Source organism: Panthera uncia, chromosome E3 (genome assembly GCF_023721935.1).
Source record: "Panthera uncia isolate 11264 chromosome E3, Puncia_PCG_1.0, whole genome shotgun sequence".
NCBI classification, from domain to species: Eukaryota; Metazoa; Chordata; class Mammalia; order Carnivora; family Felidae; genus Panthera; species Panthera uncia.
This window is the reverse complement of record NC_064815.1, coordinates 26618302-26640623: the sequence shown is the minus strand read 5'-3', so window position 1 is coordinate 26640623 and position 22322 is coordinate 26618302. Positions and strand designations below refer to the sequence as shown.

The 22322-nt window shown below is 53.6% G+C and overlaps 1 protein-coding gene and 1 long non-coding RNA gene across 3 annotated transcripts; one reads left to right on the top strand and one right to left on the bottom strand.

The window, feature by feature from the left end:
- Positions 1–10563: 10563 nt before the first annotated feature.
- On the bottom strand, positions 10564–12920 carry LOC125928221 (uncharacterized). Its single transcript, XR_007459598.1, has 2 exons — positions 11683–12920; positions 10564–10852 (listed from the first exon to the last, which is right to left on the bottom strand). It is a non-coding gene; the product is annotated as an uncharacterized LOC125928221 (long non-coding RNA).
- Positions 12921–12958: 38 nt separating this feature from the next.
- SLC12A9 (solute carrier family 12 member 9) lies at positions 12959–22145 on the top strand. Of its 2 annotated transcripts, XM_049638830.1 has the most exons (14): positions 12959–13142; positions 13925–14147; positions 14375–14509; positions 14959–15090; positions 15491–15799; positions 16411–16518; positions 16651–16762; positions 17330–17487; positions 17599–17681; positions 17851–17975; positions 18108–18300; positions 18471–18645; positions 18862–19008; positions 20864–22145. In XM_049638830.1, exons 2-14 carry the CDS (start codon positions 13967–13969, stop codon positions 21751–21753), a joined length of 2748 nt encoding a protein of 915 aa, XP_049494787.1. In that variant the 5' UTR covers positions 12959–13142; positions 13925–13966; the 3' UTR covers positions 21754–22145. The 2 variants fall into 2 exon arrangements, with proteins under 2 accessions (XP_049494787.1, XP_049494788.1); XM_049638831.1 differs by lacking the exons at positions 14375–14509; positions 14959–15090.
- Positions 22146–22322: the final 177 nt, after the last annotated feature.

The following is a 22322-nucleotide window of genomic DNA, read 5'->3' as shown; positions in this document are numbered from 1 at the left end:
TCTCACTCAGCTTCTCCTCCAGGTTAAACACCCACCTCCTCGCTCGGAACACACACACCTTTCCCTGGTTCTCACTACACACTCAAATTCTTTCCTCCAAAAGTTATGTCTCTATCTCTTCCTGGGCTCTGTGCTCAACCTCCTTGTGCCCTTGATTGCTTGAATTGTCTTATTTGGTTGGGACCCCTGATGGGGTGGGGGGTGGATGGCCTGAATGGTAAAGAGAGACCCACACAGATGCACAGAGAAATGAGGCAGGGGGTAGTGAGGGCTGATGAGACAGAGGGGTGCAGCTCACTGCAGATTCGAACCCTGTATTTCTGACCCCTGAGAACCAGGCCCCCTCAGCTATAGGGAAGAGAACTCAGGTAAGAAAATACCCAGTTGAGGGGCACCTGGGTAGCTCAGTCCGTCAAGTGTCCAACTTCGGCTCAGGTTATGATCTCATGTTCATGAGTTCAAGCCCCAAATCGGGCTCTGCGCTGACAGCTCAGAGCCTGGAGCCTGCTTTGGATTCTGTCTCCCTCTCTGTCTTCCCCTCCCCTGTTCACATTCTGTCTTTATGTCTCAAGTATAAATAAATATTAGAGAAAAAGAAAATACCCAGTTGATCCCTTATCATAGGGTCCTCAGTCCCCACCCCTCCCATCATGTAAGCCAGTTCCCAATATCTAATGTATACCAGTAAAAGAATGAATAATGGGGCACCTTGCTGGCTCAGTCAGAAGAACCTGCAATTGTTGACCTCGGGGTCATGAGTTCAAGCCCCACATTGGGTGTAGAGATTATTCAAATAAATTACATAAACATAAAAAAAACAAAAAATAAATAAAGGAATCAATAAAATAAAGCTGTTATTAAGCATCTGCTATGTGCCAAGCGATCACTGTGCTAGTTTGCAGATTTGTAAAGCAAGGCTCCTGGCCTCAAAGATCTTCTAATGGGGCAGGAATCCCATTATTTCCCCTTTCCTTGGAGATGATATCTGAGCTTTTCACTCCAATGCTCAAGAGTGTCTATCCTGTGAGTGTGAAGTCATTTCCTCCACCCTCCATCCACCCAGGACTACTTCCTAGCAAAGCTAATTCAGTATCTACTGTATTACATTACGTAAGTGAGCAGCCAAATCACTACCTGGATGGATGCTTGTGGAACAGACCTGAGCAAATCTCGGGTGCTCCTTCCTTCATTATTAGAGTGCTTCACTGACCTCTCACCCCAAAATTAGGCTGTCACCCCCTGTTCCTTGCCTATGATCATCGCCATGCCAGTACCTGTGTAGAGCATCCCCACCCCAACAGCTGGTCGGGCTTTTAAATTTTTTATTTATTTATTTACTTATTTATTTATTTATTTATTTATGTTTAAACGTTTATTTATATTTGAGACAGAGAGAGACAGAGAATGAACGGGGGAGGGTCAGAGAGAGAGGGAGACAGAATCTGAAACAGGCTCCAGGCTCTGAGCTGTCAGCACGGAGCCCGACGTGGGGCTCGAACTCACGGACCGCGAGATCATGACCTGAGCCTAAGTCAGACGTTTAACCAACTGAGCCACCCAGGTGCCCCTAAATTTTTTATTTTTAAGTATATATCTCTATACCCAAAGTGGGGCTTGAACTTACAACTTCAAAATCAAAAGTCACGTGTTCTACCAACTGAGCCAGACGGGTGCCCCAGGTTTCCTTTTTGCTACCCACATCATGACAGTTATTTGGCGCAGTGCTGGAGTTAGGACTTTCCCTATATGTAATAAACAACAAATCATCCCTTTCACTGAAAATTCTAGAAATTGTCATTCCTCCCCCCATATCCCAGTGCCCTTCATAGCGTGCACCTCACCCTATCAAGTCTAGAGTTAAGTTTAGTGGAAGCCCATGAAGTTTTTTTTTTTTAATTTTTTTTTTTTTAATGTTTATTTATTTTTGAGACAGAGACAGAGCATGATCGGGGGAGGGTCAGAGAAAGAGAGACAGAATGAAGCAGGCTCCAGGCTCCAAGCTGTCAGCACAGAGCCCGATGTGGGGCTCGAACCCACAGACCGTGAGATCATGACCTGAGCGGAGGTCGGATGCTCAACCGACTGAGCCACCCAGGCGCCCCTGGAAGCCCATGAAGTTTAAGCTTCCGCACCCCTCACCTGACTGCCCCTCCCACTGTCCTGGTTAATGAGTGCCATCAATTTAAACAGTTTTTAAGGTGAATTCCAGCACAAGAATGTTTGAAATAGGCTGAAATCTTACGGCCCTTACACAAAGGGAATTTGGTAGAGGTTTCAACATTGCCAATAATGAGTTGTAAACCTCAGTGAGATCTTTATAAAATTTCAATAATGAAAGGAAAAAAAAGTCAACTGGCCATAATAGAGGGAAGATGGAGACAAAGAGAAATAGAAAGTAGTATTACAGAGTCATTATCATATGAAGAGGTAGCCCCAGTACACAGGTAAGAAAAAGGTAGGACATGAAGGTATTATACAGATGTGTTGGGCAATTATTTACTACACTTAGCCTGTTTTTCTCAATTTGGTAGTATTTATGGTAATTGTCATCTTAACTTTTGCTGTGATTTCTACATTTATTTTTTTAAACATTTATATTTGAGATAGAGAGTGTGTGTGTGCGTGCGGGGGAGCGGGAGAGGGTTAGAGAGAGGGGGAGACACAGAATCTGAAGCAGGCTCTAGGCTCTGAGCTGTCAGCACAGAGCCCGATGTGGGGCTGGAACCCACGAACCACGAGATCATGACCTGAGCCGAAGTCAGAAGCTTAACCAACTGAGCCGCCCAGGCGCCCCCGTGATTTCTGCATTTAAGCAAACATTAGCTTTTATACCTAATTTCAGCTTCACAATTTTATTTTCTTAAGGTGGGTTCCCCATGTTATACAAACTTCAGGACTCACAAAACCTGAATCCACTCCTTGTCTGACCACCAGGCATCTTCCCAAACTCACCATATGTGAAATTGTAATAGACACAAGTGTAAAAGATTTTATAAATTTATTAGTGATTGTATTTTCATTGTTTGTGGTCCCAGGTTTCCTAAAAGCAGGTACAATGTGTGTTGTGCTCAACGGTAAGTCCAATGCAAGTCTGGCCCATGTACATACTCAGTAAATGTACATACTTATTCCTTTATTAACTAGTCATTCTTGAATTCACTCAGCATTAATTAATTAATTAATTAATTAATTTTTGAGAGACAGAATGAGACAGAGCATGAGCAGGGGAGGGGCAGAGGGAGAAGGAGACACAGAATCTGAAGCAGGCTCCAGGCTTCGAACTGTCAGCACAGAGCCCGACACAGGACTTGAACCCATGAACCGTGAGATCATGACCTGAGCCGAAGTCGGACACTTAACCAACTGAGCCACCCAGGCACCCCAACTCAGCAATTATTATTATTCTAAGTTTATTTATTTATTATGAGATAGCAAGTATGTGCACAGGGGAGGGGCAGAGAGAGAGGGAGAGAATCCCAAGCAGGCTCTGCACTGTCAGTGTGGAGCCCCACTTGGGGCTCGAACCCATGATCCACGAGATCATGACCTGAGCAGAAACCACGAGTCGTCATTTAACCGACTGAACCACTCAGGCACCCCTCAACGATTATTTATTGTACTTTTGCTATGGACCAGGACTGGAGACACAAAGTCATCCTTGACAGCACAGGGGAAGAAACAACCACAAAACTTCAACAGAACGCAGGAAGCTATGTGTGGAGCATAAGTAGTGGCATACAGAGGGTCCTATGGGATCCCAGGGGGAGCACACGTAATCCAACCTGCGGGTTCAAGGTGAACTTTCTGGAGAAGATGATGCTGTCTGACTGGAGTCCTAGAGGAGATTGGGGGAAAGGTTGCTTTAAAGGCGGAAGGGGGGGCGCCTGGGTGGCGCAGTCGGTTAAGCGTCCGACTTCAGCCAGGTCACGATCTCGCGGTCCGTGAGTTCGAGCCCCGCGTCAGGCTCTGGGCTGATGGCTCGGAGCCTGGAGCCTGTTTCCGATTCTGTGTCTCCCTCTCTCTCTGCCCCTCCCCCGTTCATGCTCTGTCTCTCTCTGTCCCAAAAATAAATAAAAACGTTGAAAAAAAAATTAAAAAAAAAATAAATAAAGGCGGAAGGGGGCGGCGCCTGGGTGGGTCATTTGTTGAGTGTCTTACTTCAGCTCTGATTGTGATCTCACTGTGGGTTCAGGTCCTGCATCGGGCTCTGTGCTGACACGTGGAGCCTACTTTGGATCCTCTGTCTCCCTCTCTCTCTGTCCTCCCCCCCCCAAAAATAAATAAACATTAAAAAAAAAAAAGGCAGAAGAAGAGCAAAAACAAGAGTGTGGACGTAGTGAGATTGTCCCTGTGCTGCCAGAGTTCAGGACGCCAGGGTGTAGATTGCCAGGACAGTGACAGTGGATGAGCTAGTGACATGAGCAAGGGCCAGCCTGACATCACAGGACAATCCTGGAGTGTAGGCTTGTCCTGAATACCTGGGAACCACTGAAGGGTTTGAGACAAAGAGGCAACCCTATCGGATTTGTGTAGAAAGACCCCATGTGTCCAACTTTGGAGAGTAGATTGAAAGGGATCAAGACTGGGGCGCCTGGGTGGCTCAGTCGGTTGGGCATCCGACTTCGGCTCAGGTCATGATCTTGAGGTCCATGAGTTCGAGCCCCGTGTCAGGCTCTGTGCTGACAGCTCAGAGCCTGGAGCCTGTTTCCGATTCTGTGTCTCCCTCTCTCTCTGACCCTCCCCCGTTCATGCTGTCTCTCCCTGTCTCAAAAAATAAATAAATGTTAAAAAAAATATATATGAAAGGGATCAAGACTGAAGGCAGAAAAACCACATGTAGGTCTCCAAATGACAGTAAGGGCTTGAAAGGACAGAAGTATGCGCTCACATGCGAGAGCAGGTAGGTCTTGGAGCCTGGCCATGGGAGTGGGGGAGACTGGAATCAAGTATGGTTCAAGTTTCAGACTCTGGCAGCTAGGTAGGAGCCAGGGGACTGGAGCCACCAGGGAGGAAGGTGTGGGCAGGTTGAATTGGAGATCCCTGTGTATCATCCAGAACGCAGGTCCAGCAGTCAACCATACAGGCATTCAGGGGCAGCTTTTTGGCAGGAGATACAGGTTCAGGGGTTACTGGCATATGATGGTGATTGGAGCCTGTGCCCAGTGGGAGGGGGGTTGGAGGAGACTATAGATTGGAAAGGTGGAGGAAAGCCTTACACTTCACTATTTATTTATTTATTTATTTATTTATTTATAAAAGCAAACATTATCATATTTAATTCATCATAAGAACTCTTAGGCAGGATGGGCGTTATTCTGACACCCACTTTATATTTTCCTTTATTTATTTATTTATTTAAATGTTTTATTTATTTTTAAGACAGAGAGAGACAGAGCACGAGTGGAGATGGGGCAGAGAGACAGGGAGACACAGAATCTGAAGCAGGCTCCAGGCTCTGAGCTGAGAGCACAGAGCCCTACGCGGGGCTCAAACCCACGAGCTATGAGATCATGACCTGAGCCGAAGCAGGATGCTCAACCAACTGAGCCACCCAGGCGCCCCTCCTTTATTTATTTTTTAATGGTTATTTATTTTGAGAAAGGGAGAGCGCAAGCAGGAGAGGGACAAAGAGAGAGAGAGAGAGGAGAGAGAATCCCAAGCACGTTCCGCACTGTCAGCGCAGAGCCATACGTGGGGCTCAAATTCACGAATGAGATCATGACCTGAGCCGAAACCAAAAATCAGACGCTTAACCGACTGAGCCACCCAGGGTGCCCTTCTGACATCCACTTTAAAGATGAGACGGGCTCAGGTTAAGTGAGCCGTCCAATGTACTTGGCCAGTAGTCAGCAGGTTGGCTGACTCCACTGTGGCACTCAGCATACAGGCTGGCCTTCCAGCCCCACCCCCAAGGACCTGAAGGACACCGATGTCCTTTTCCTCCTCCTTCTCTCAGCCAGGCCAGCCAGAGGGCATCTCCCCCCTTTGCCTTGCCCTTATCTTCTAGGAAGGACTGGCAGAGCTCACACCAGAAGCCAAGGCTACCAGAGGGTAAGAAATTGGTGAGAAGGGAGGGGAAGGAGCTGAAGACTAGAGCTAGAAGGGAGAGGTGGAGGAGGAGTGGTAGCAGGGGAGGAGAGGTATCGGGAGGCTCATTGTCCCAGCTGGGAAGTCTTTTGTTTCCTCTCTTCCCTTGGCAGCCTGACAGGATATGAGGCCAAGCCCCCTCTCCATGCCAGCATCCCCCCACCCACTGAACGTGGCCCTTCCCTTACCATTGTGTCCTTGACAGGAATGGGGGGCAGGGGCATTGGCTCTAGGAGGGAATATAAGTGGCTGCGGGGCTAGGCTACTAGGGTCCAGAAGGGACAAGAAGACCCCGGGGGCGAGGGGTGGGGGTGCTGGTTCATGAAGTTTAGCAGAAAAAGCTTTGTGCCTGGGGAGAAGCAGGAAGCCAGGCCTGGGTGGGGCCAGCACAGAGGGTAGCAGGTCGGGCCAGGGGGAGGTAGGTTGGGCCCCAGAGGAGATGACGCAGGGCTTCAGGCCTTTCCCAGCGCCCCCCCCCCCCCTTCCAGCCTGTGGGCCTGAGAGCTCACCTGAACTGCACTGTCCCCCCCACCCCCTCCATTCCCAAAAGTTGACATCAACCCTGCTAGGGCAGTTGGGATCTGGCAGAGCCCAGGAAACTCAGGTGTCCTGCCCGGGGCCCTCCACGTCCACTTCGCTGGATTCCCTCCCTCCTCGGGATCCAGGGGTCTGGCCTCCCACTCTGGTCCTCCAGGAATCCTGGAATTTCATCCCTCCCCTCTGCTCCCTCCTGGACCATTTTGCTCCATCAGCTGTTCCTGCAGGAAGGGCGCCCGCTCAGCCTCGCCTCTCTTCCCGAGCCTTTTGTTTGCTGGGTCTGCAGGAAATTGCAGGGGCGGTGGCCAAGGGCTCATCTGCCCCTGGGGCCTGGGGGAGGGGGTCCGGATTCACGAGACTTAATCCTGGGGAGCTCACCCCGCGCTGCGGGGTCGGCGGGGGGGGGGGGGGGGCGGGATTGTGGATCGCCAGGGAATTCACATTTAGGGCCTGAACTCTGAGTGGGGCACCTGCGGAGTGGATTAGACGTCCTTGGCCCCGAGAGGCAGTTCGGGTGTGTTCGGGGGTGCCCAGAACTGGAGGCTGGACTGACACTGTGAGGTCACTTAATAGGTTGACCGAGGAGCTTGCACCAGGGGCGAAAAACCTAGATATTGAATCCCAGAACCTCGTCCTACACGCCTCGGATGACAGCGATCCCAAGCAGTGGGGAAGCAGCAGTCAAGTCACACCAAGCATCTCCGAGAATGAGCTAATGCCTTTCTCCTCAAAAAAAAAAAAAAAAAAAAAAAAAAAAAAAGGTGGGGAGGTGGACCAGCACGTAGCCCCCGAATTCGCGCCTTCCCAGGACGCAACCGCAGACTTAGGCGAGGCGTGGACGCTCTAGCGAGCCGACGCCCTCTCGTTGGTTGCCCTCTCTCTGAGGCCACCCTGGGCGCAGCCATCTTCCCTTCCCAGCAGGCGGGTGGTGCCCGGTGCAGTCACGTGAGGAGCAAGTTTCCCAACCCGTGCAGGCGACTGTCTAGCAGTCTTCTAAAGCGGCAGAGCTACAGTAGCGAAGAAAACAAAAGTTCCTGTTTCGCGGAGCTTGACTTTTTTTGGGGACTAGGCAGGCAGTGAACAAGATAAACAAATATATGACGTATATTAGATGGTGTTAGTGCAATGGAGAAAAAAAACGGGGATGGGATGAAGGGTGTGGTTCAATTTAAATGAGATTGGTGGAGGAGATTTCAAGAAGACGTCAAAATTTGCGTCCAGAACACCAAGGAAGCTCATGCCCTGTGGGCCACAGTGCGTTCTTGGAGGCTGGCGCAAGGAGATGAGGAGAGTGGGGGGGGTGGGATGCAGATTGGATAGGGCTACAGGGGTAGAGTGGCCATGAAATACATAGACCACTCCGGCTCAATTCTGAGCCAAAGGAACACTATTAACATTTACACTAAGGCAATGGGCATAAACTTTGTAGTGGGACTATAGATGATGAATCATGAGGTAAGTATGTTATCCTAATTATTAAAGCTTTTGTCTTTTACAATGGCAAAAATAGGAAACTATTGGAGAATTATTTGTTTTTATTATTATTTTTTTTTAGTTTATGTTGAGAGAGAGAATCTCAGGCAGGCTTTGAGCCATCAGAGCAGAGCCCCATGCAGGGCTTGAACTCACAAATCTTAAGATCACGACCTGAGCCCAAACTAGGAGTGGAAGCCTTAACCGACTGAGCCACCCAGGTGTCACTATTGGAGAGTTTTGAAAAGAGAAGCATCACGAACTGATTCTTGCTTTAATAGCATCCTTAAAAAAAAAAAAAAAAAAGATTTTATTTTTAAGTAATTTCTACACCCAACGTGGGACTCAAACTTACAACCCGGAGATTGAGTCGTGCATTCTACTGACTGAGCTTCCCAGGTGCCCCCTTAACAGCATCCTTCTAACTGCTCTTTTGAGAACAGACTGCAGGAACAAGGGCAGAAACAGGAAACCAGTTAGGGGGGTGTTGCCATAATGCAGGTTAAGAGATGATGGTGGCTTGGAGTAGGGTGATAACATGTGGTTGGACACTGGTAATATTTTAAAAGTAGGGGCAAAAGGAATTGCTGATGGGTTGGATGTGGGATGTGAGAGAAGGCATAACCCCCAGGTTTTTTACCTAAGCAAATGGAAAGGTGGGAAGACCATAACAGGAGTAGGTTGTGGGAGGAAGTTTAGGCGTTTGATTTTGGAATATACAGAGTTTGAGCTGCCTGTTTGAAGTCCAAGTGGAGATGTCAGTGTGTTGTTGGACATACAGTGTGGAGCTCAGATCTGGGCTGGAAATACACCCTTGCTACACCATCATAGAGATGGTATTTAAGACAGTGAGACTGGAAGTGGTCACTGAGGGAGGGAGTGTAAATGGTGAAAAGAAGTCTGAGGACCGAGCTTCTGGTCTTTGGTGGAGCCTCCAGTCCGCAGTGCCTTGTGGCTGTGCCTCCAACATCTAGGAATGCTCCAGAGTTAAGATAAGAGAGGAGGAAGCCAAAGAGACCAAGCAGGAGGAAATGCGTGAGTGTGGTCTCCTAGAAGAAGAGGAAAGTGGTGGAGGAGAAGATGGTAATCAAATGCAGACATACCTCAGAGATAGTACAGGTTTGGTTCTGGACCACTGCAATTAAAGTGAATATCACAAGAAGGCCTGTCAAATGAATTGTTTGGTCCCCAGTGCTCATCACAGTCATGGGTACACTGCACTGTAATCTATTAAGTGTGAAACAGCATTATGTCTAAAATCCATGTACACACCCTAATTAAAAAAGACTTCATTGTTTAAAACTGCTGACCATCTGAGCTTTCAGTGAGTTGCAACCACTGACCACAGATCACCCTAACAAATATAAAAATAATGAAGAAGTTTGGAATACTGCGAGAATTACCAAAATGTGACAGGCATGGAGTGAGCAAACACTATTGGAAAAATGGTGCCAAAAGACTGGCTCCATGTAGGGCTGCCACAAACCTTCAATGTATAAAAAAAATGCAGTATCTGTGAGGTGCAATAAAGCGAGGGGCAATAAAACGAGGTATGCCTGCATGTCAACTGGTGATGGTTGAGTAAAATGAGGACTGAGCAGCAACCCTTGGATTGACAGAGTGGAAGTCACAGGTGACTTGATGGGCAGTTTTTTTTTTTTTGCTGCTGAGGGGCAAAAGCCTAAATTTAGTGGGTTTATTGTTATTATTGTATTACTTTTATTATCTACTTATATTTAATGTTTATTTTTGAGAGAGAGAGAGAGAGAGAGCACGAGCAGGGGAGGGGCAGAGAGAGAGGGAAACACAGAATCTGAAGCAGGCTCCAGGCTCTGAGTGTCAGCACAGAGCTGGACCTGGGGCTCAACTCCACAAACTGAGAGATCCTGACCTGAGCCAAAGTCACATGTCCAACCATGCCAGCCACCCAGGCATCCCATCTTCACATTTCTTTTTAAATCCACTAGGGGCGCCTGGGTGGCTGGGTAGGTTGGGCTTCTCACTTTGGCTGAGGTCAGGATCTCTCAGTTTGTGGGTTGGAGTCCACGTCAAACTCTGTGCTGACAGCTCAGAGCCTGGAGCTGCTTCGGATTCTGTGTCTCCCTCTCTCTCTGCCCCTCCCCTGCTCTCTCTCTCTCTCTCTCAAAAATAAATAAATATTAAAAAACATTAAAAGAAAAAAAATGTGAGGAGGGAGCCTGGGTGGCTTAGGGCTAAGTGTCCGACTTTGGCTCAAGTCATGATCTCATGGCTCGGCTCGTGAGTTCAAGCCCCACATCAGGCTCTGCTGTCAGTGCAGAGCTCACTTTGGATCCTCTGCCCCCCTCTCTCTGCCCCTCCCCTGCTCTCTCTCTCTCAAAAATAAAAAAAAAAATAAAAAAAAATAAATGTGAGGAGGGATTGGAAACAGTATAGACAACTTGTTTAAGGAGTTTTGCTATATAGAACAACAAAGAAATGGAGCGATAATGGGGGAGTACAGTGTATTCAAAAAAGATTTTTTTTTCCTTTTTAAGACAAGACGGGGAAACAAAAGCATATTTGTATATCTGTGGGAATGAGCCAATGAAAAGAGAAAACAAGACGATTAAATGGGATGTAGTGGCGGGTTGACCTTAGCTGGGAGCATGATCATCAGTTCATCACTACTGACAGGAGGAGGGCACAGCGGAGCGTGGTGGTGAATTAGGAGCTTTTAGTCTCTTGGTGGCTTCTGTTTTCTCGCCGAATTGGGAAGTGAGATGGTGCTGAGGAGCTGTACAGGAAGCACAGAGGGTTGAACAGAGAGGGGTGAGGATGTAAGTCATCTAGGAGTGCAGGAGAGTGACTGGACTAGAGAAATCTCGTCTGAATGCTGGGCAGCATGAGGGCACACTTCAGGTTCATGGTCATGAATTTGAGATGAGCTCCCATAGTTGGATGTTTTCTTCAGCCACATTTAGCTGCTTGGGCAGGTTCAAGCTGGGCGGGGAGTTGCATTTACCTGGGCTGTGGTTTTGCCAGGAGGTTAATAAAGTGAGAGGGGGACAAGGGAGAGCTTTTCACTGACCATGAACTTTAAGCTGGATAAGAAGGGAAGTGAGTGGGGGACTGGGAAGAGGGCAGGCTCAGTGGATTGGGTGCAGTGAGGTGGAGGATTGTTGGGGTCAAGGCATGACAAAGACCCTTTCCTTGACCAAACTTCAGTCAGGCTTCTCTGAGCCCTCTTTAGACTTGGCCCCCATCCTTGCTGGGCCTGCCTCGCCTGGCCTAGTTTAGGGAGAATCTTCCCACCCTTGATACTTGATATCTGATCACCCTGGCCTGCCTTCAGCAAGAATCCTAAGTCTGTTTAGCTAGAACCCCCCCATGCTCTTTGTAATTTCCCATCGCTGACTCCCTCGTTCTGCTTGTTGGCTAGAAATGCCCAGCTGCCTTTGCTGTAGAGCCCCAACTCTTTCCCCTATTGTGACCATTCTGACACCTATTGGAATGATCCTGAATAAAGTCTTCTTTACCATTTTAACAAGTGTCAGATTAATTTTTTTCCCCCTTAGGAGGCATACCAGAAAAGGTGAATGGAAAGGAGGGCCTGCAGTTATTTACCGGCAAGGACAACATCTGGGCACAGCCACTGGGTATCGTGGAGCGTGAGATCTATGCAGATCTGTGTTCAAGCAACTGCCACGCCCGGATATTGGAAGTCTCATCAGTACGGATATTGAAATCATCAAAAACTGCGACAGGATGGTGCTGGAGAGACCCACGAGCCAAACTCTGTTATGGTTAGCAGCGATGACCACTGAAGATGCCACAGTTCAGTTGCTCATGAGACCTCTCCCTGGCAAAGCCAACCTTTGGGCTGCTTTAAGCCGGTTCCTCTCCTAGGGACATGTTGCAGAGAATCTATAGCCAAAGGCCAGTGACCCTAAAAGCACTGTTCATTTTCTGAGGCTCAAATGACGGTGTAGCCACAAAGGACTATGTCAAAGTTAAGCAAGTGATTACGAAAGCTCTCCCAGCTTCAGCTTCCCTAAGAAGTACTTACCTCACAGAGTGCTTATGCATATATAAGGTAGCACGACGTGCAAATAACTTACTGAACATTTCGGCATTGTTTTCGAGTGTCGGTCAGTTCATCCAACCCTCTCGCAGCAACCTCATGCAGGCAGGGCTCTATTTAGTCCCCGTTTTATAGATGAGGAAACGTTACCAGGTGGTGCTACAGTTGATGGTAACTGTAAAGAGTGAGGAGGGGAGGAGGTCCCATCTCCCGGAGGTTCACAAGTCCTGTCATGTCTGTTAGAGGGGACGACACCTTGCAGGGAGGCTGGAAGGCGGCAGGAGGACCTTGCGGACCGACGGTGGCCGGCGCAGCCAGGGCTCTTCCGGACCAGCGGCCGATGGCTCCCTCCGATGGCGGACGCGGAGAACGCAGCCGGTTGGGATGGACCAGGCGTGAGGGGCGGGTCTCCGCGGGGGTGAGGGCTGAGGCCCGTATCCAGAGACATTCCAGGGATTCGAGAGGCCGGAGGAATAGGACTCCGGAAGGCGCCGAGCGACGCGGCCCCGCATTCCCGGCGACGCACCTGGGCCAGGTGTCACATCCCCGCCCACCTGCAGCTGTCTTCCGCCGTCGCCGCACGCCCCTTTCCGTGGTGGCGCCTCCGGGCGTCTCCGCGAGCTCGGAGTGGGCTCCCGCCCGCATAAAGGGTGCCTGTTTGCACGGGGGTGATGGGCCGCTTTAGGGGCCGTGGCCTACACCTTGCCGGAGACGCATCCCTGAAGGGCGACCCAGGGCAGTATCCCAGGCGCGTGTGGAGCGGGAGCCGCGCCGGCCCCCGGAGCCCGAAGGGGGAGGGGCTTCCCCGGGGGCGCGCCCACGGGGCGGGGCTGGGCGCCGGGACCAATGGGGCGCGCGGGCTGGGGGGGGGGGGCGGGCTCCGGGCCTGGCATCCCGGTAGCTGCAGCTGGCTTTTCCGGCACCCGCGCCCCCTCGGCCCGTAGCCGACACCTCCGGCTCTCGGGGATCCCCCCTCCCCCGGGCGGCTGCGTCCTCCGGGCGGGTGAGTGAGCGCCCCGCCACACTCGGGCTGTGGGGATGCGCCTGGCCCGGGAGCCGCGGATCTCGGCCCCCTCGAACCGGCCCCGGGAGAAAGTGGGCAGGAACCGGTGTCAGGGCCGGGAGGAAGACCCACCTTGTGTTGCTGGCCTGTGTCTTTGTTTTGGTAGTCGAGGGGTGTGTTTGGGTTGGTCGAGTTTGGAGGGTGCCTTGTGTGGGTGGGAGGAATCTGGTGAGGCTGGGGGGAGAGGAGCTCGTTTGAAATGGGTTGAAGGAGAGGATTGATGGAGGGCGGGGCAATGGGAGATTTGGAGATTTCTCTTTGCCTTGGGTGAGGTGATTGCTTGGGGGAGTTAGGATGGGGACAGTTCAGGACTTCGGAGGAGGGGGTGAGGAGGGCTTCCTGCCGGTAACTCACTTCCCTTTTGGGGGATTTGTTTCCTCTTATACTGCTAGTTAGTTGAAAAGGGAGAGTATCTTTGCCTCTTCCCAGAACCATTGCCATCCCTAGTCTCCCGGATTTGGGGGAAGGGTGGCCCCCAGGAGCTGGGAGGGGACTTGGTACCCAAATGCTGAGGGTGTGGAGTCTGCCATTGCCCAGGGAAGTGGCAAGGACCAGTCTGCTCCCCAGGAACTCTGGGTTGCTGGTGAGTGAGTGAGTGAGTGAGTGTGTGTGTGTGTTTCTTGAAGCTCTTCCTTTTGGGGAGGTTTCCAGGTGTTCGGTTAGAGGTGTTTTTGAGGGGCTCCGTGAAGCTGCTTTCCATTAAGTAACACTGTCTTTTGCAGGCCTCATAACCCATTGGTGGCATCTTCTGCCTGCTCTCCACCATGGCCAGCGAGAATTCTCCTCTGCTGGCCTACCGGCTCCTGGGAGAGGAGGGGGTTGCCTTCTCTGCCAATGGGGCCGGGGGTCCTGGGGGGGCATCTGCCCGGAAGCTCTCCACCTTCCTGGGTGTGGTGGTGCCCACGGTCCTGTCCATGTTCAGTATAGTTGTCTTTTTGAGAATTGGTAAGTGGGGTGGTGGGGTTTGCTCTGGGGTGCAGGGGGGGCGTGGAGGAGGGGTGGGACTGGGAAGAGTTTGGGGAAGGGTCCCGGGAGAAGTAGATGGATGGGAGGCTTGGGGAGAGGGCTCCCCATGGCCCTGTGTTGAGCTCTGCCCTGGAGGTAACTGATGACCAGTGTGGTGTGGGGACGCATGAGCCACCTTCTGACCTGCTTTGCCACTCCTGTCCCAGGGTTCGTGGTGGGCCATGCTGGGCTGCTGCAGGCTTTGGCCATGCTCCTGGTTGCCTACTTCATCCTGGCGCTCACCGTCCTCTCTGTCTGTGCCATCGCCACCAACGGAGCTGTGCGGGGGGGTGGAGCCTACTGTATCCTCCAATGTTGATGGACTGGGGTCTGGGCTCTTCTGTCTTGTAGGGAGGAGGAGGGGCAAGGGCAGGGCGAGAGGGAGGCAGGTTCTAATCAATGTTCAGCACGTGGGCTGATAAGGGGAAGGTGCCCAACATGGCCATTCCGCGTATCTTACTGCTACTCTCCAGTCTATCAGGTGTCTTCCCAGCCGTCCTTTTGGTTCCCCCAACAGTCTTGTCAATTAGATAGTTCATTTTCCAGATGAGGAAACCGGAGTTCAAGAGTATTAGTGGCGCACTGCAAAGCCACGTGGCTTGGGTGTGACCGCTCTGGACAGATTAACGCTGGGGACAATCCCAGTGTGTGCCGGGAGACAGGGCTGCAGTGTGCTTTGTCCCCGGACCCTTCCTCCTGCTCCATTTCACTTTCTTTTCCCTTAACACTCACCCCCTGCTTCCCCTTTTAGTCATGATCAGCCGGACCCTGGGGCCTGAGGTTGGGGGCAGCATCGGCCTCATGTTCTACCTGGCTAACGTCTGTGGCTGTGCTGTCTCCCTGCTGGGGCTGGTGGAGGCCGTGCTGGATGTCTTCGGGGCTGGTCTGTGTGCCAGGGAGCTCTGTGGGTTTGCGGGGTCTGGGATTCGGGGATCACGAGGGTGAGAGGCCTCTCTAGAAGAGGGGCAAAGTGGTCTATTAGTTTGGCTTTCTTGAGCTCCTACTATGTTCCCAGCCTTAGACCTCTGAGAGATTGTCCTGGCCCACAGGCAGCTTACCGTCTAGTTGGAGAGGCCAGGCTAATACCCCTAAATTCAACAGAGCAAGATTGGTGGTATCTACTAGGGAGGGGTAAGATGCTGGGGTACAGTTGAGTAGGGAGGTGGGAAAGATAGTGTCTGAGGACAGGTGGGCCAAAGAGGGGGTCTGTTCCTGCTTTGATTCATGGGTGGGATCTCTCCTGGGGAGTCTTGTCTTCTAACCCTGTTCCTTCCTCTTTGTAGACTCCGCAAGGTCCAGTGGGCTTCAGGTCCTGCCCCAGGGCTACGGCTGGAACCTGCTCTATGGCTCCCTGCTGCTGGGCCTTGTGGGTGGGGTCTGCACACTGGGGGCTGGCCTCTATGCCCGAGCCTCCTTCCTCACATTCCTGCTGGTCTCTGGATCCCTGGCCTCTGTGCTGGTCAGCTTTGTGGCTGTGGGACCCAGGAGCATCCCCTTGACCCCTCGGCCTGGCCCCAATGGCTCCTCCCTGCCGCCCCAGGTTGGCCACTTCACTGGCTTCAACAGCAGCACCCTGAAGGCCAACTTGGGTGGTGAGCTGGCTACAGGGGTGACGGTTCTCAGGACAAGGAGCAAGCATGTGGGGGGAGGCAGGCCCTTGGAAGCCCTGGATGAGAACAGATGCCAGAGAGAATCAGGGGCAGGAGAGCAGATCTCAGAACAGCGCAGATTATTCAGGATCTGTCTAGTATGCTTGGCCCAGTGGGGCGTGAGAGCGACCACGAGACAGTTCCTGCCTTAGAGGAACTTTTTTTAGTTGGAAAGATAAAATGTGCATTCAGGAAACAATTAAACAGCACAATAAGACCAAAGTGCTTCAAATAGATGGGAATCAGGAGAGGAGTTGGGAGGAGGGCTGGGGGCGAGCAGGGAGAGCTGGGAGGTGGCCCGAGGTATATTGGGGAATTCAGGTAGGAGCGAGAGGGACGGTGTCTCAGGAAGGGGCAACGGCAAAGGCGTAGAGGGAGGAGTGAGGAGAGTGGGGGGAGTGATGAGGCCAGCTGAGCCAGGGGCTGTGATGGGTCAGGGCTGGGGTCTTGGGGTGGGCTGTTTGAGACATGTGAGGAGAAGGTGGCGGAGCCAACATGCCTGGGTCCCTATGAGGGGTACTGACGCCTTCTTCTCCCTGGGAACCATCTCTCAGCTGGCTACTCCAAGGACTATACCACGGGGGCCATGATGAACTTCGCCAGTGTCTTTGCTGTCCTTTTTAATGGCTGCACGGGCATCATGGCGGGGGCCAACATGTCAGGTGAGGGTCCCTGCCTGCTGCCCCCTGGGGGTGTAGGGCTGCCACCCTGTGCCCTGGTGGGAGCGCTGAGGGCTCAGGAATGTAAGAGATGGTAGATGGCTGATGTCTCCCCTTCTGCCCCTCTCCCTCCAGGGGAGCTGAAGGACCCCAGCCGGGCCATTCCCCTGGGCACCATTGTCGCTGTCGCCTACACCTTCTTCATCTACACCCTGCTTTTCTTCCTCTCCAGCTTCACCTGTGACAGGTGCCTGGGGAGGGGGCTGGCCTGGCCCTTGAGGGGGGTGGAATGGGGCCGCAGAACAAGGTTGCCACCCCTGGATCACCAAGGGAAGCACAGGCCGAGGGGGGGCAGGTACCCCCATTGTCGGGGTGCAGGGAAAACGGAGACTGTTTCTCCCTCTGGGAGAGAGAAGGAGCGGCCGCCGCTGATGGGGACAGCCGGGTAATTGGTGGTAGCCAGCCTGTAGCCAGAGTTTGCTGTGTCCCTGGGACTGTTGTAAGCACTTGGTTTTGGGGGGTGGGGGATAGCTGCTTCTCAATGCGTATTTCCATAAATATTTGGTTTCTTGTGCATACACCGTTGGGAATGTCCACCATGTGATTAAATCCAAAGCAGCCCAAAGATCAACCAGTGAATACCATGTCTTTCCCCTCCGGGCACACATGATATATTACAATGGCCTTTGAGCCTGGGTCAGTTGAGAATCCCCAGGAATACCCAGTTCTTGACCTCACGAAGAGTCAGAGCACTTTGCTCACGGAGGCCCTAGATGCACCTGTGTTCTCTGCATCCTCCTTTCCCTCCCGCCAGGACCTTGCTGCAGGAGGACTATGGGTTCTTTCGCGCCATCAGCCTTTGGCCCCCACTGGTGCTGATTGGTATCTACGCCACGTCGCTCTCGGCCTCCATGAGCTCCCTCATCGGGGCCTCCCGCATCCTCCACGCTCTGGCTCAAGATGACCTCTTTGGTGCGCCGCCCCCTGCTCCTCGCCCGGCTGTGAGCACACCCTCCCGTGTCTGTCTCTCTCTCCGCTTGGCCCTGGGCTGATGTGTCCGCCACGGTGTTTCTGTTTGCACAGGAGTGATCTTGGCGCCGGCCAAGGTCGTGTCCCGAACAGGGAACCCCTGGGGGGCTGTGCTCTATTCTTGGGGCCTAGTGCAGGTAAGCCTTCTTTCCGGCTGTCCTTCCCCTTCCCCTGGGCTCCTTCTGGTTCTGTTCCCAGGACCAGGAGGGGCTTGGGCTTGGGCTGGGAGAGTGAACGAAAAGGCAGGATGCATTGGCATTTGGTCGGGGGGGTGCGTGCATGCCCAGCCTCTCGGTCCTTGTGTAGCTGGTGCTCTTGGCTGGGAAGCTGAACACGCTGGCTGCTGTGGTCACCGTCTTCTACTTGGTGGCCTATGCTGCGGTGGACCTGTCCTGTCTGAGCCTGGAGTGGGCCTCAGCCCCTAACTTCCGGTGAGTGCAGAAGTGGCCTGTGTCCTCAGAGACCAGGGGGGAGGCGTGGGAAGGGCTCGGTCCAGGGGACCGAGGTTGGAGATGGAGGCCATGGCAGGCCCTGAGTGCCCTTCCTTCTCTCCCCCACCCCAGCCCCACCTTCAGCCTGTTCTCCTGGCACACCTGCTTGCTGGGGGTGGCCTCCTGTCTGCTCATGATGTTCCTCATCAGCCCCGGGGCCGCCGGTGGCTCACTGCTTCTCATGGGCCTTCTTTCCGCCCTGCTCACTGCTCGAGGAGGCCCCAGTAGCTGGGGCTACGTCAGCCAGGCCTTGCTTTTCCACCAGGTTGGGGGGCTCGGAGGAGGGTAGGGAGGGGGGAGGCAGTCTGGGATCCCCATCCCGCCTCAAGTAGGCCTCCTTCTGCCGTGGCCGGAATCAGGGTTCTTGTCCGAGAGGTGGTGAGTGGGGGCTGCCCTCTTGAGCCCTTCCTCTCCACACCTCACCCCTGGTCCCAGGTACGTAAATACCTGCTCCGGCTGGATGTCCGGAAGGACCACGTGAAGTTCTGGCGGCCCCAACTGCTGCTACTGGTGGGGAACCCCCGGGGCGCCCTGCCTCTGCTGCGGTTGGCCAACCAGCTCAAGAAGGGGGGCCTCTATGTCCTGGGCCACGTCACCCTGGGAGACCTTGGTGAGTGGCCCTCTATTCCCTTCCCAGCCTCTTCCTCCCTCACGTTTCAGACATTCTTCATGTTCTTTGGGTTCAGAGGCCTCATGCTTCTTCCCTGATGACCCTTCCAACCAGCCCGAGCCCTGCCCAGACTGTTTCCTTTGGCCCATTTGGGATTTGGATTTGAGGAGAAGGTACAGGGGTTTGGCCCACATCTACTACCACCCTTCTCTGCAGACTGCCTGCCCTCGGACCCTGTGCAGCCCCAGTACGGGGCATGGCTCAGCCTGGTGGACAGAGCCCAAGTGAAGGCCTTCGTGGACCTCACCCTCTCGCCCTCCGTGCGCCAGGGAGCTCAGCATCTGTTGCGGATCTCCGGCCTTGGTGAGCTACTTCTCCCCGGGTCCCCTCGGCCCCCTTTGTGGCCCCTTTTAATCTCTGCTACCATCCCCCAGAGTAAACCACAGACTGCAGACTCACAGTCTAGTGCAGATAAGACGCGGGGCTCAACTCAAAGATACCGGATGGTGTGTGAGAAGGTCCTGGAGGAGATGCGTAAGGGCTGGTGATGGGTGCCACTGACATTTCTTTTTTTCTGACCCAAAAGTTGGGGTACAAGCTCTGAAGAGCATGCTGTGTTCCTGGGGACAATGGGAGAATTACTTGAGGCAGGGGGGCTGCTCCATCAAATCTAGGGCAGATGGTTTCTAATCATCCCACTTCAAGACCGCTATGTGCTGATGCGGCTAGTGACAAGATGGTATACTCAGCTGGGCCTTAGAAGGGGTGGAGAAGGAAGGGCTGGTGTGACATGGCCTCCGGAGACCACAGAGGATGCAGAGGGTGAGTGGGGCTGAAGCTTCCCGAGCCAGTGGAAGAGTCTCTGCCTTGTTACTCTGCCTTAGTGCGAAGGCCTTCAGCCTTACGCCCCAGCTTCCTCCAAATCTGGGCTGAACTGCCTCCTTCTTTCTCAATCCTAGGGGGTGTCAGTCCCCTCTCTGGGCACATGCTCCGTTCTCCGTTTAGATCTGGCTAAAGTTCAAGCGTTTGGGGGCTGTTGGCAAGCATTATGAGACAGTCCCTGGAGCATCTGAGAGTCTGGTCTCTCCTCAGCCCCACATTTTGTGGGGGAACCTGTGCCAGGAGACCACTACTTCTACGAAATTTATCCTGAGGAAAGCGATTGCAATGAAGGGGAAGGATTTCCTCGAAATAGTTAAGTCCTCCTGACATGCAGAACTTGATTTACTGGTGGATTTTGAGCAACCCATTTGTTTCATGAGAAAAAGCCTTAGACAAGATCTCAGAAGTTTTCTGTAAACTCAGCCCTGTTGAAGGGCGGGGGTGGGGGGGATGGGGGGAGAGTATCCAGTTTCACATTGGTTCAAAAATGGAAAAATCAGGAGCTGTCAGCAGGGACCTGGGGCACTGTATTCACTTCACACACGGGTTCAGAGACTTAGAGGGTGGCCTCTGCTGCTGGGTGCCTTGTGTTCGCCTGTGGACCCGGTATCCACCTGCTGTGAGCCTTGGGGCAAGTGACTTCACCGCTCTGTGCCTCAGGTTGCTTACCTGTGAGAGGGGTGAGTAAATGGCCCCTACCTCCTGGTGTTGCTTCACGAGTTAAAACACAAAGTGCTTTCAGCGGGCCCTGGCCCTTCGTTAGTGCGCAGATGGTAGCTGCTTTTTGTCCAGGGATCTTGCTTTGGACTCACCACCATTAGGGCTTTGCAGTAGTAGTAGAAACAGATCGGGCCAGTTCTCATCACCCCCCAGCAGAGTCTGAGGTGCTGTTTCCCTGGGGATGGAGCCCATGAACTTGACTACTGACTACTCAGGGCGGTGTGGTCTGCCCAGTAGACTCAGACTCTCATCTCCCATCACGAAAAAGGTGTGCTGCTAGCTAGAAGCTTGCAGTGGAGGCCTCCTACTGCCAAGTACCGGAAGTGCTCGTTAGTTAGAAGAATCCTAAGGCGAACTTTGCCCACTTAAGTGGGGAGATTAGTCACGGAGGTGCAACAAATAAACGCATGCAAGAGCGTCTGGGAAAAGGAAAAGTCGTTATGCAAACGTGCATAGTGTTGCCCGGAGAGCCCAAGCACGAGGCGAATGCCATGCCTGATGGCTGACGTGTGGTGCTGCCGGCGTGTACGAGTGGGCGCGCGTTAGCATGGTGTAAACTCAGCCCGTGAGTCTGATTCTTGTTGGTTCCTTCCCACCTCCTCCTCTCTGCCCCCAGGTGGCATGAAGCCCAACACGTTGGTCCTGGGTTTCTACGATGATGCTGCACCCCAGGACCACTTCCTGACAGACCCTGCTTTCTCCGAGGCTGCTGATGGCACCCAGGAGGGCGGGTCCCCAGCCCTGAGCACCCTGTTCCCTCCACCCCGGGCTCCCGGGAGCCCCCGGGCTCTCAGTCCCCAGGACTATGTGGCCACGGTGGCAGACGCCCTCAAGATGAACAAGAATGTGGTTCTGGCCCGGGCCTGTGGGGCCCTGCCCCCTGAGCGGCTGAGCCGGGGGTCTGGGGGCACCTCCCAGCCGCATCACGTGGATGTGTGGCCCCTCAACCTGCTGCGGCCCCGGGGCGGGCCCGGCTATGTGGACGTGTGCGGCCTTTTCCTACTGCAGATGGCAACCATCTTGGGCATGGTGCCTGCTTGGCACAGTGCCCGGCTCCGGATCTTCTTGTGCCTGGGGCCTCGAGAGGCCCCCGGGGCGGCCGAGGGGCGGCTGCGGGCACTGCTGAGCCAGCTGAGAATCAGGGCCGAAGTACAGGAGGTGGTGTGGGGCGAGGGGGCTGGGTCTGGGGAGCCTGGGGAGGAGGAGGAAGGGGACTTTGTGAATGGCAGGCGGGGAGATGCCGAGGCAGAGGCCCTGGCAGGCAGCGCCAACGCCCTGGTTCGGGCCCAGCAGGGGCGCAGCAGAGGAGAAGGGCCTGGTGGGCCTGAGGGTGGGGATGGCGAAGGCGGGCCTGCCACGGCCCTCACTTTCCTGTACCTGCCTCGGCCGCCAGCTGATCCTGCCCGCTACACCTGCTACCTGGCGCTGCTGGAGATTCTGACCCGTGACCTGGGCCCCACACTGCTCATTCATGGCGTCACCCCGGTCACTTGCACTGATCTCTGATACCCGGGTCCTGAAGCAGAGTGCGCAGGTCCAGCGACCCGCCTTGGTTAGTGGATGTGAAGGGGAAGGGCAGCCTTCCGGCCTGCTCCACATACGGGAGCTTCCCAGGGGAAGTATTAGGGGATCCTGGGCTGGGGCGTCCCGTCCCTGGGAGAGGGGCTTCAGTGTCCCCGCCACGCTGGGGGAGGAAGCCAGCAGTCCTCCCCACTGGCCTCCTTCCTTCACCGGTGCCTTGATGGAGGCTGGGTCTCTCCTTGGACTCTAGGCTACCTCAGTTTCCCCTCGCCCAACAGATTCACAGACCGCTGAGGTTGTGATGTTTTTGTTGTTTTATTTTTCTAACCGCTGAACGTGAATAAAAGACCAAAACACTACGGGCTGGCTGAATACTGCTGTGGGGGGTGGGGTGGGGTGGGGTGAGGGAGGGGGCGGGGGGGGGTTCGTAGGTGGGACGGAAGAGGGAGAGATCTGTATGGGGGAGTGTGGGAAAGAGCAGCGCTGGAGCGTCCCAGCAGCGAGGTGGCCACGTGCAAGACTTGGGGCGCCAGCCTGGGGGCACTGGTAGAACC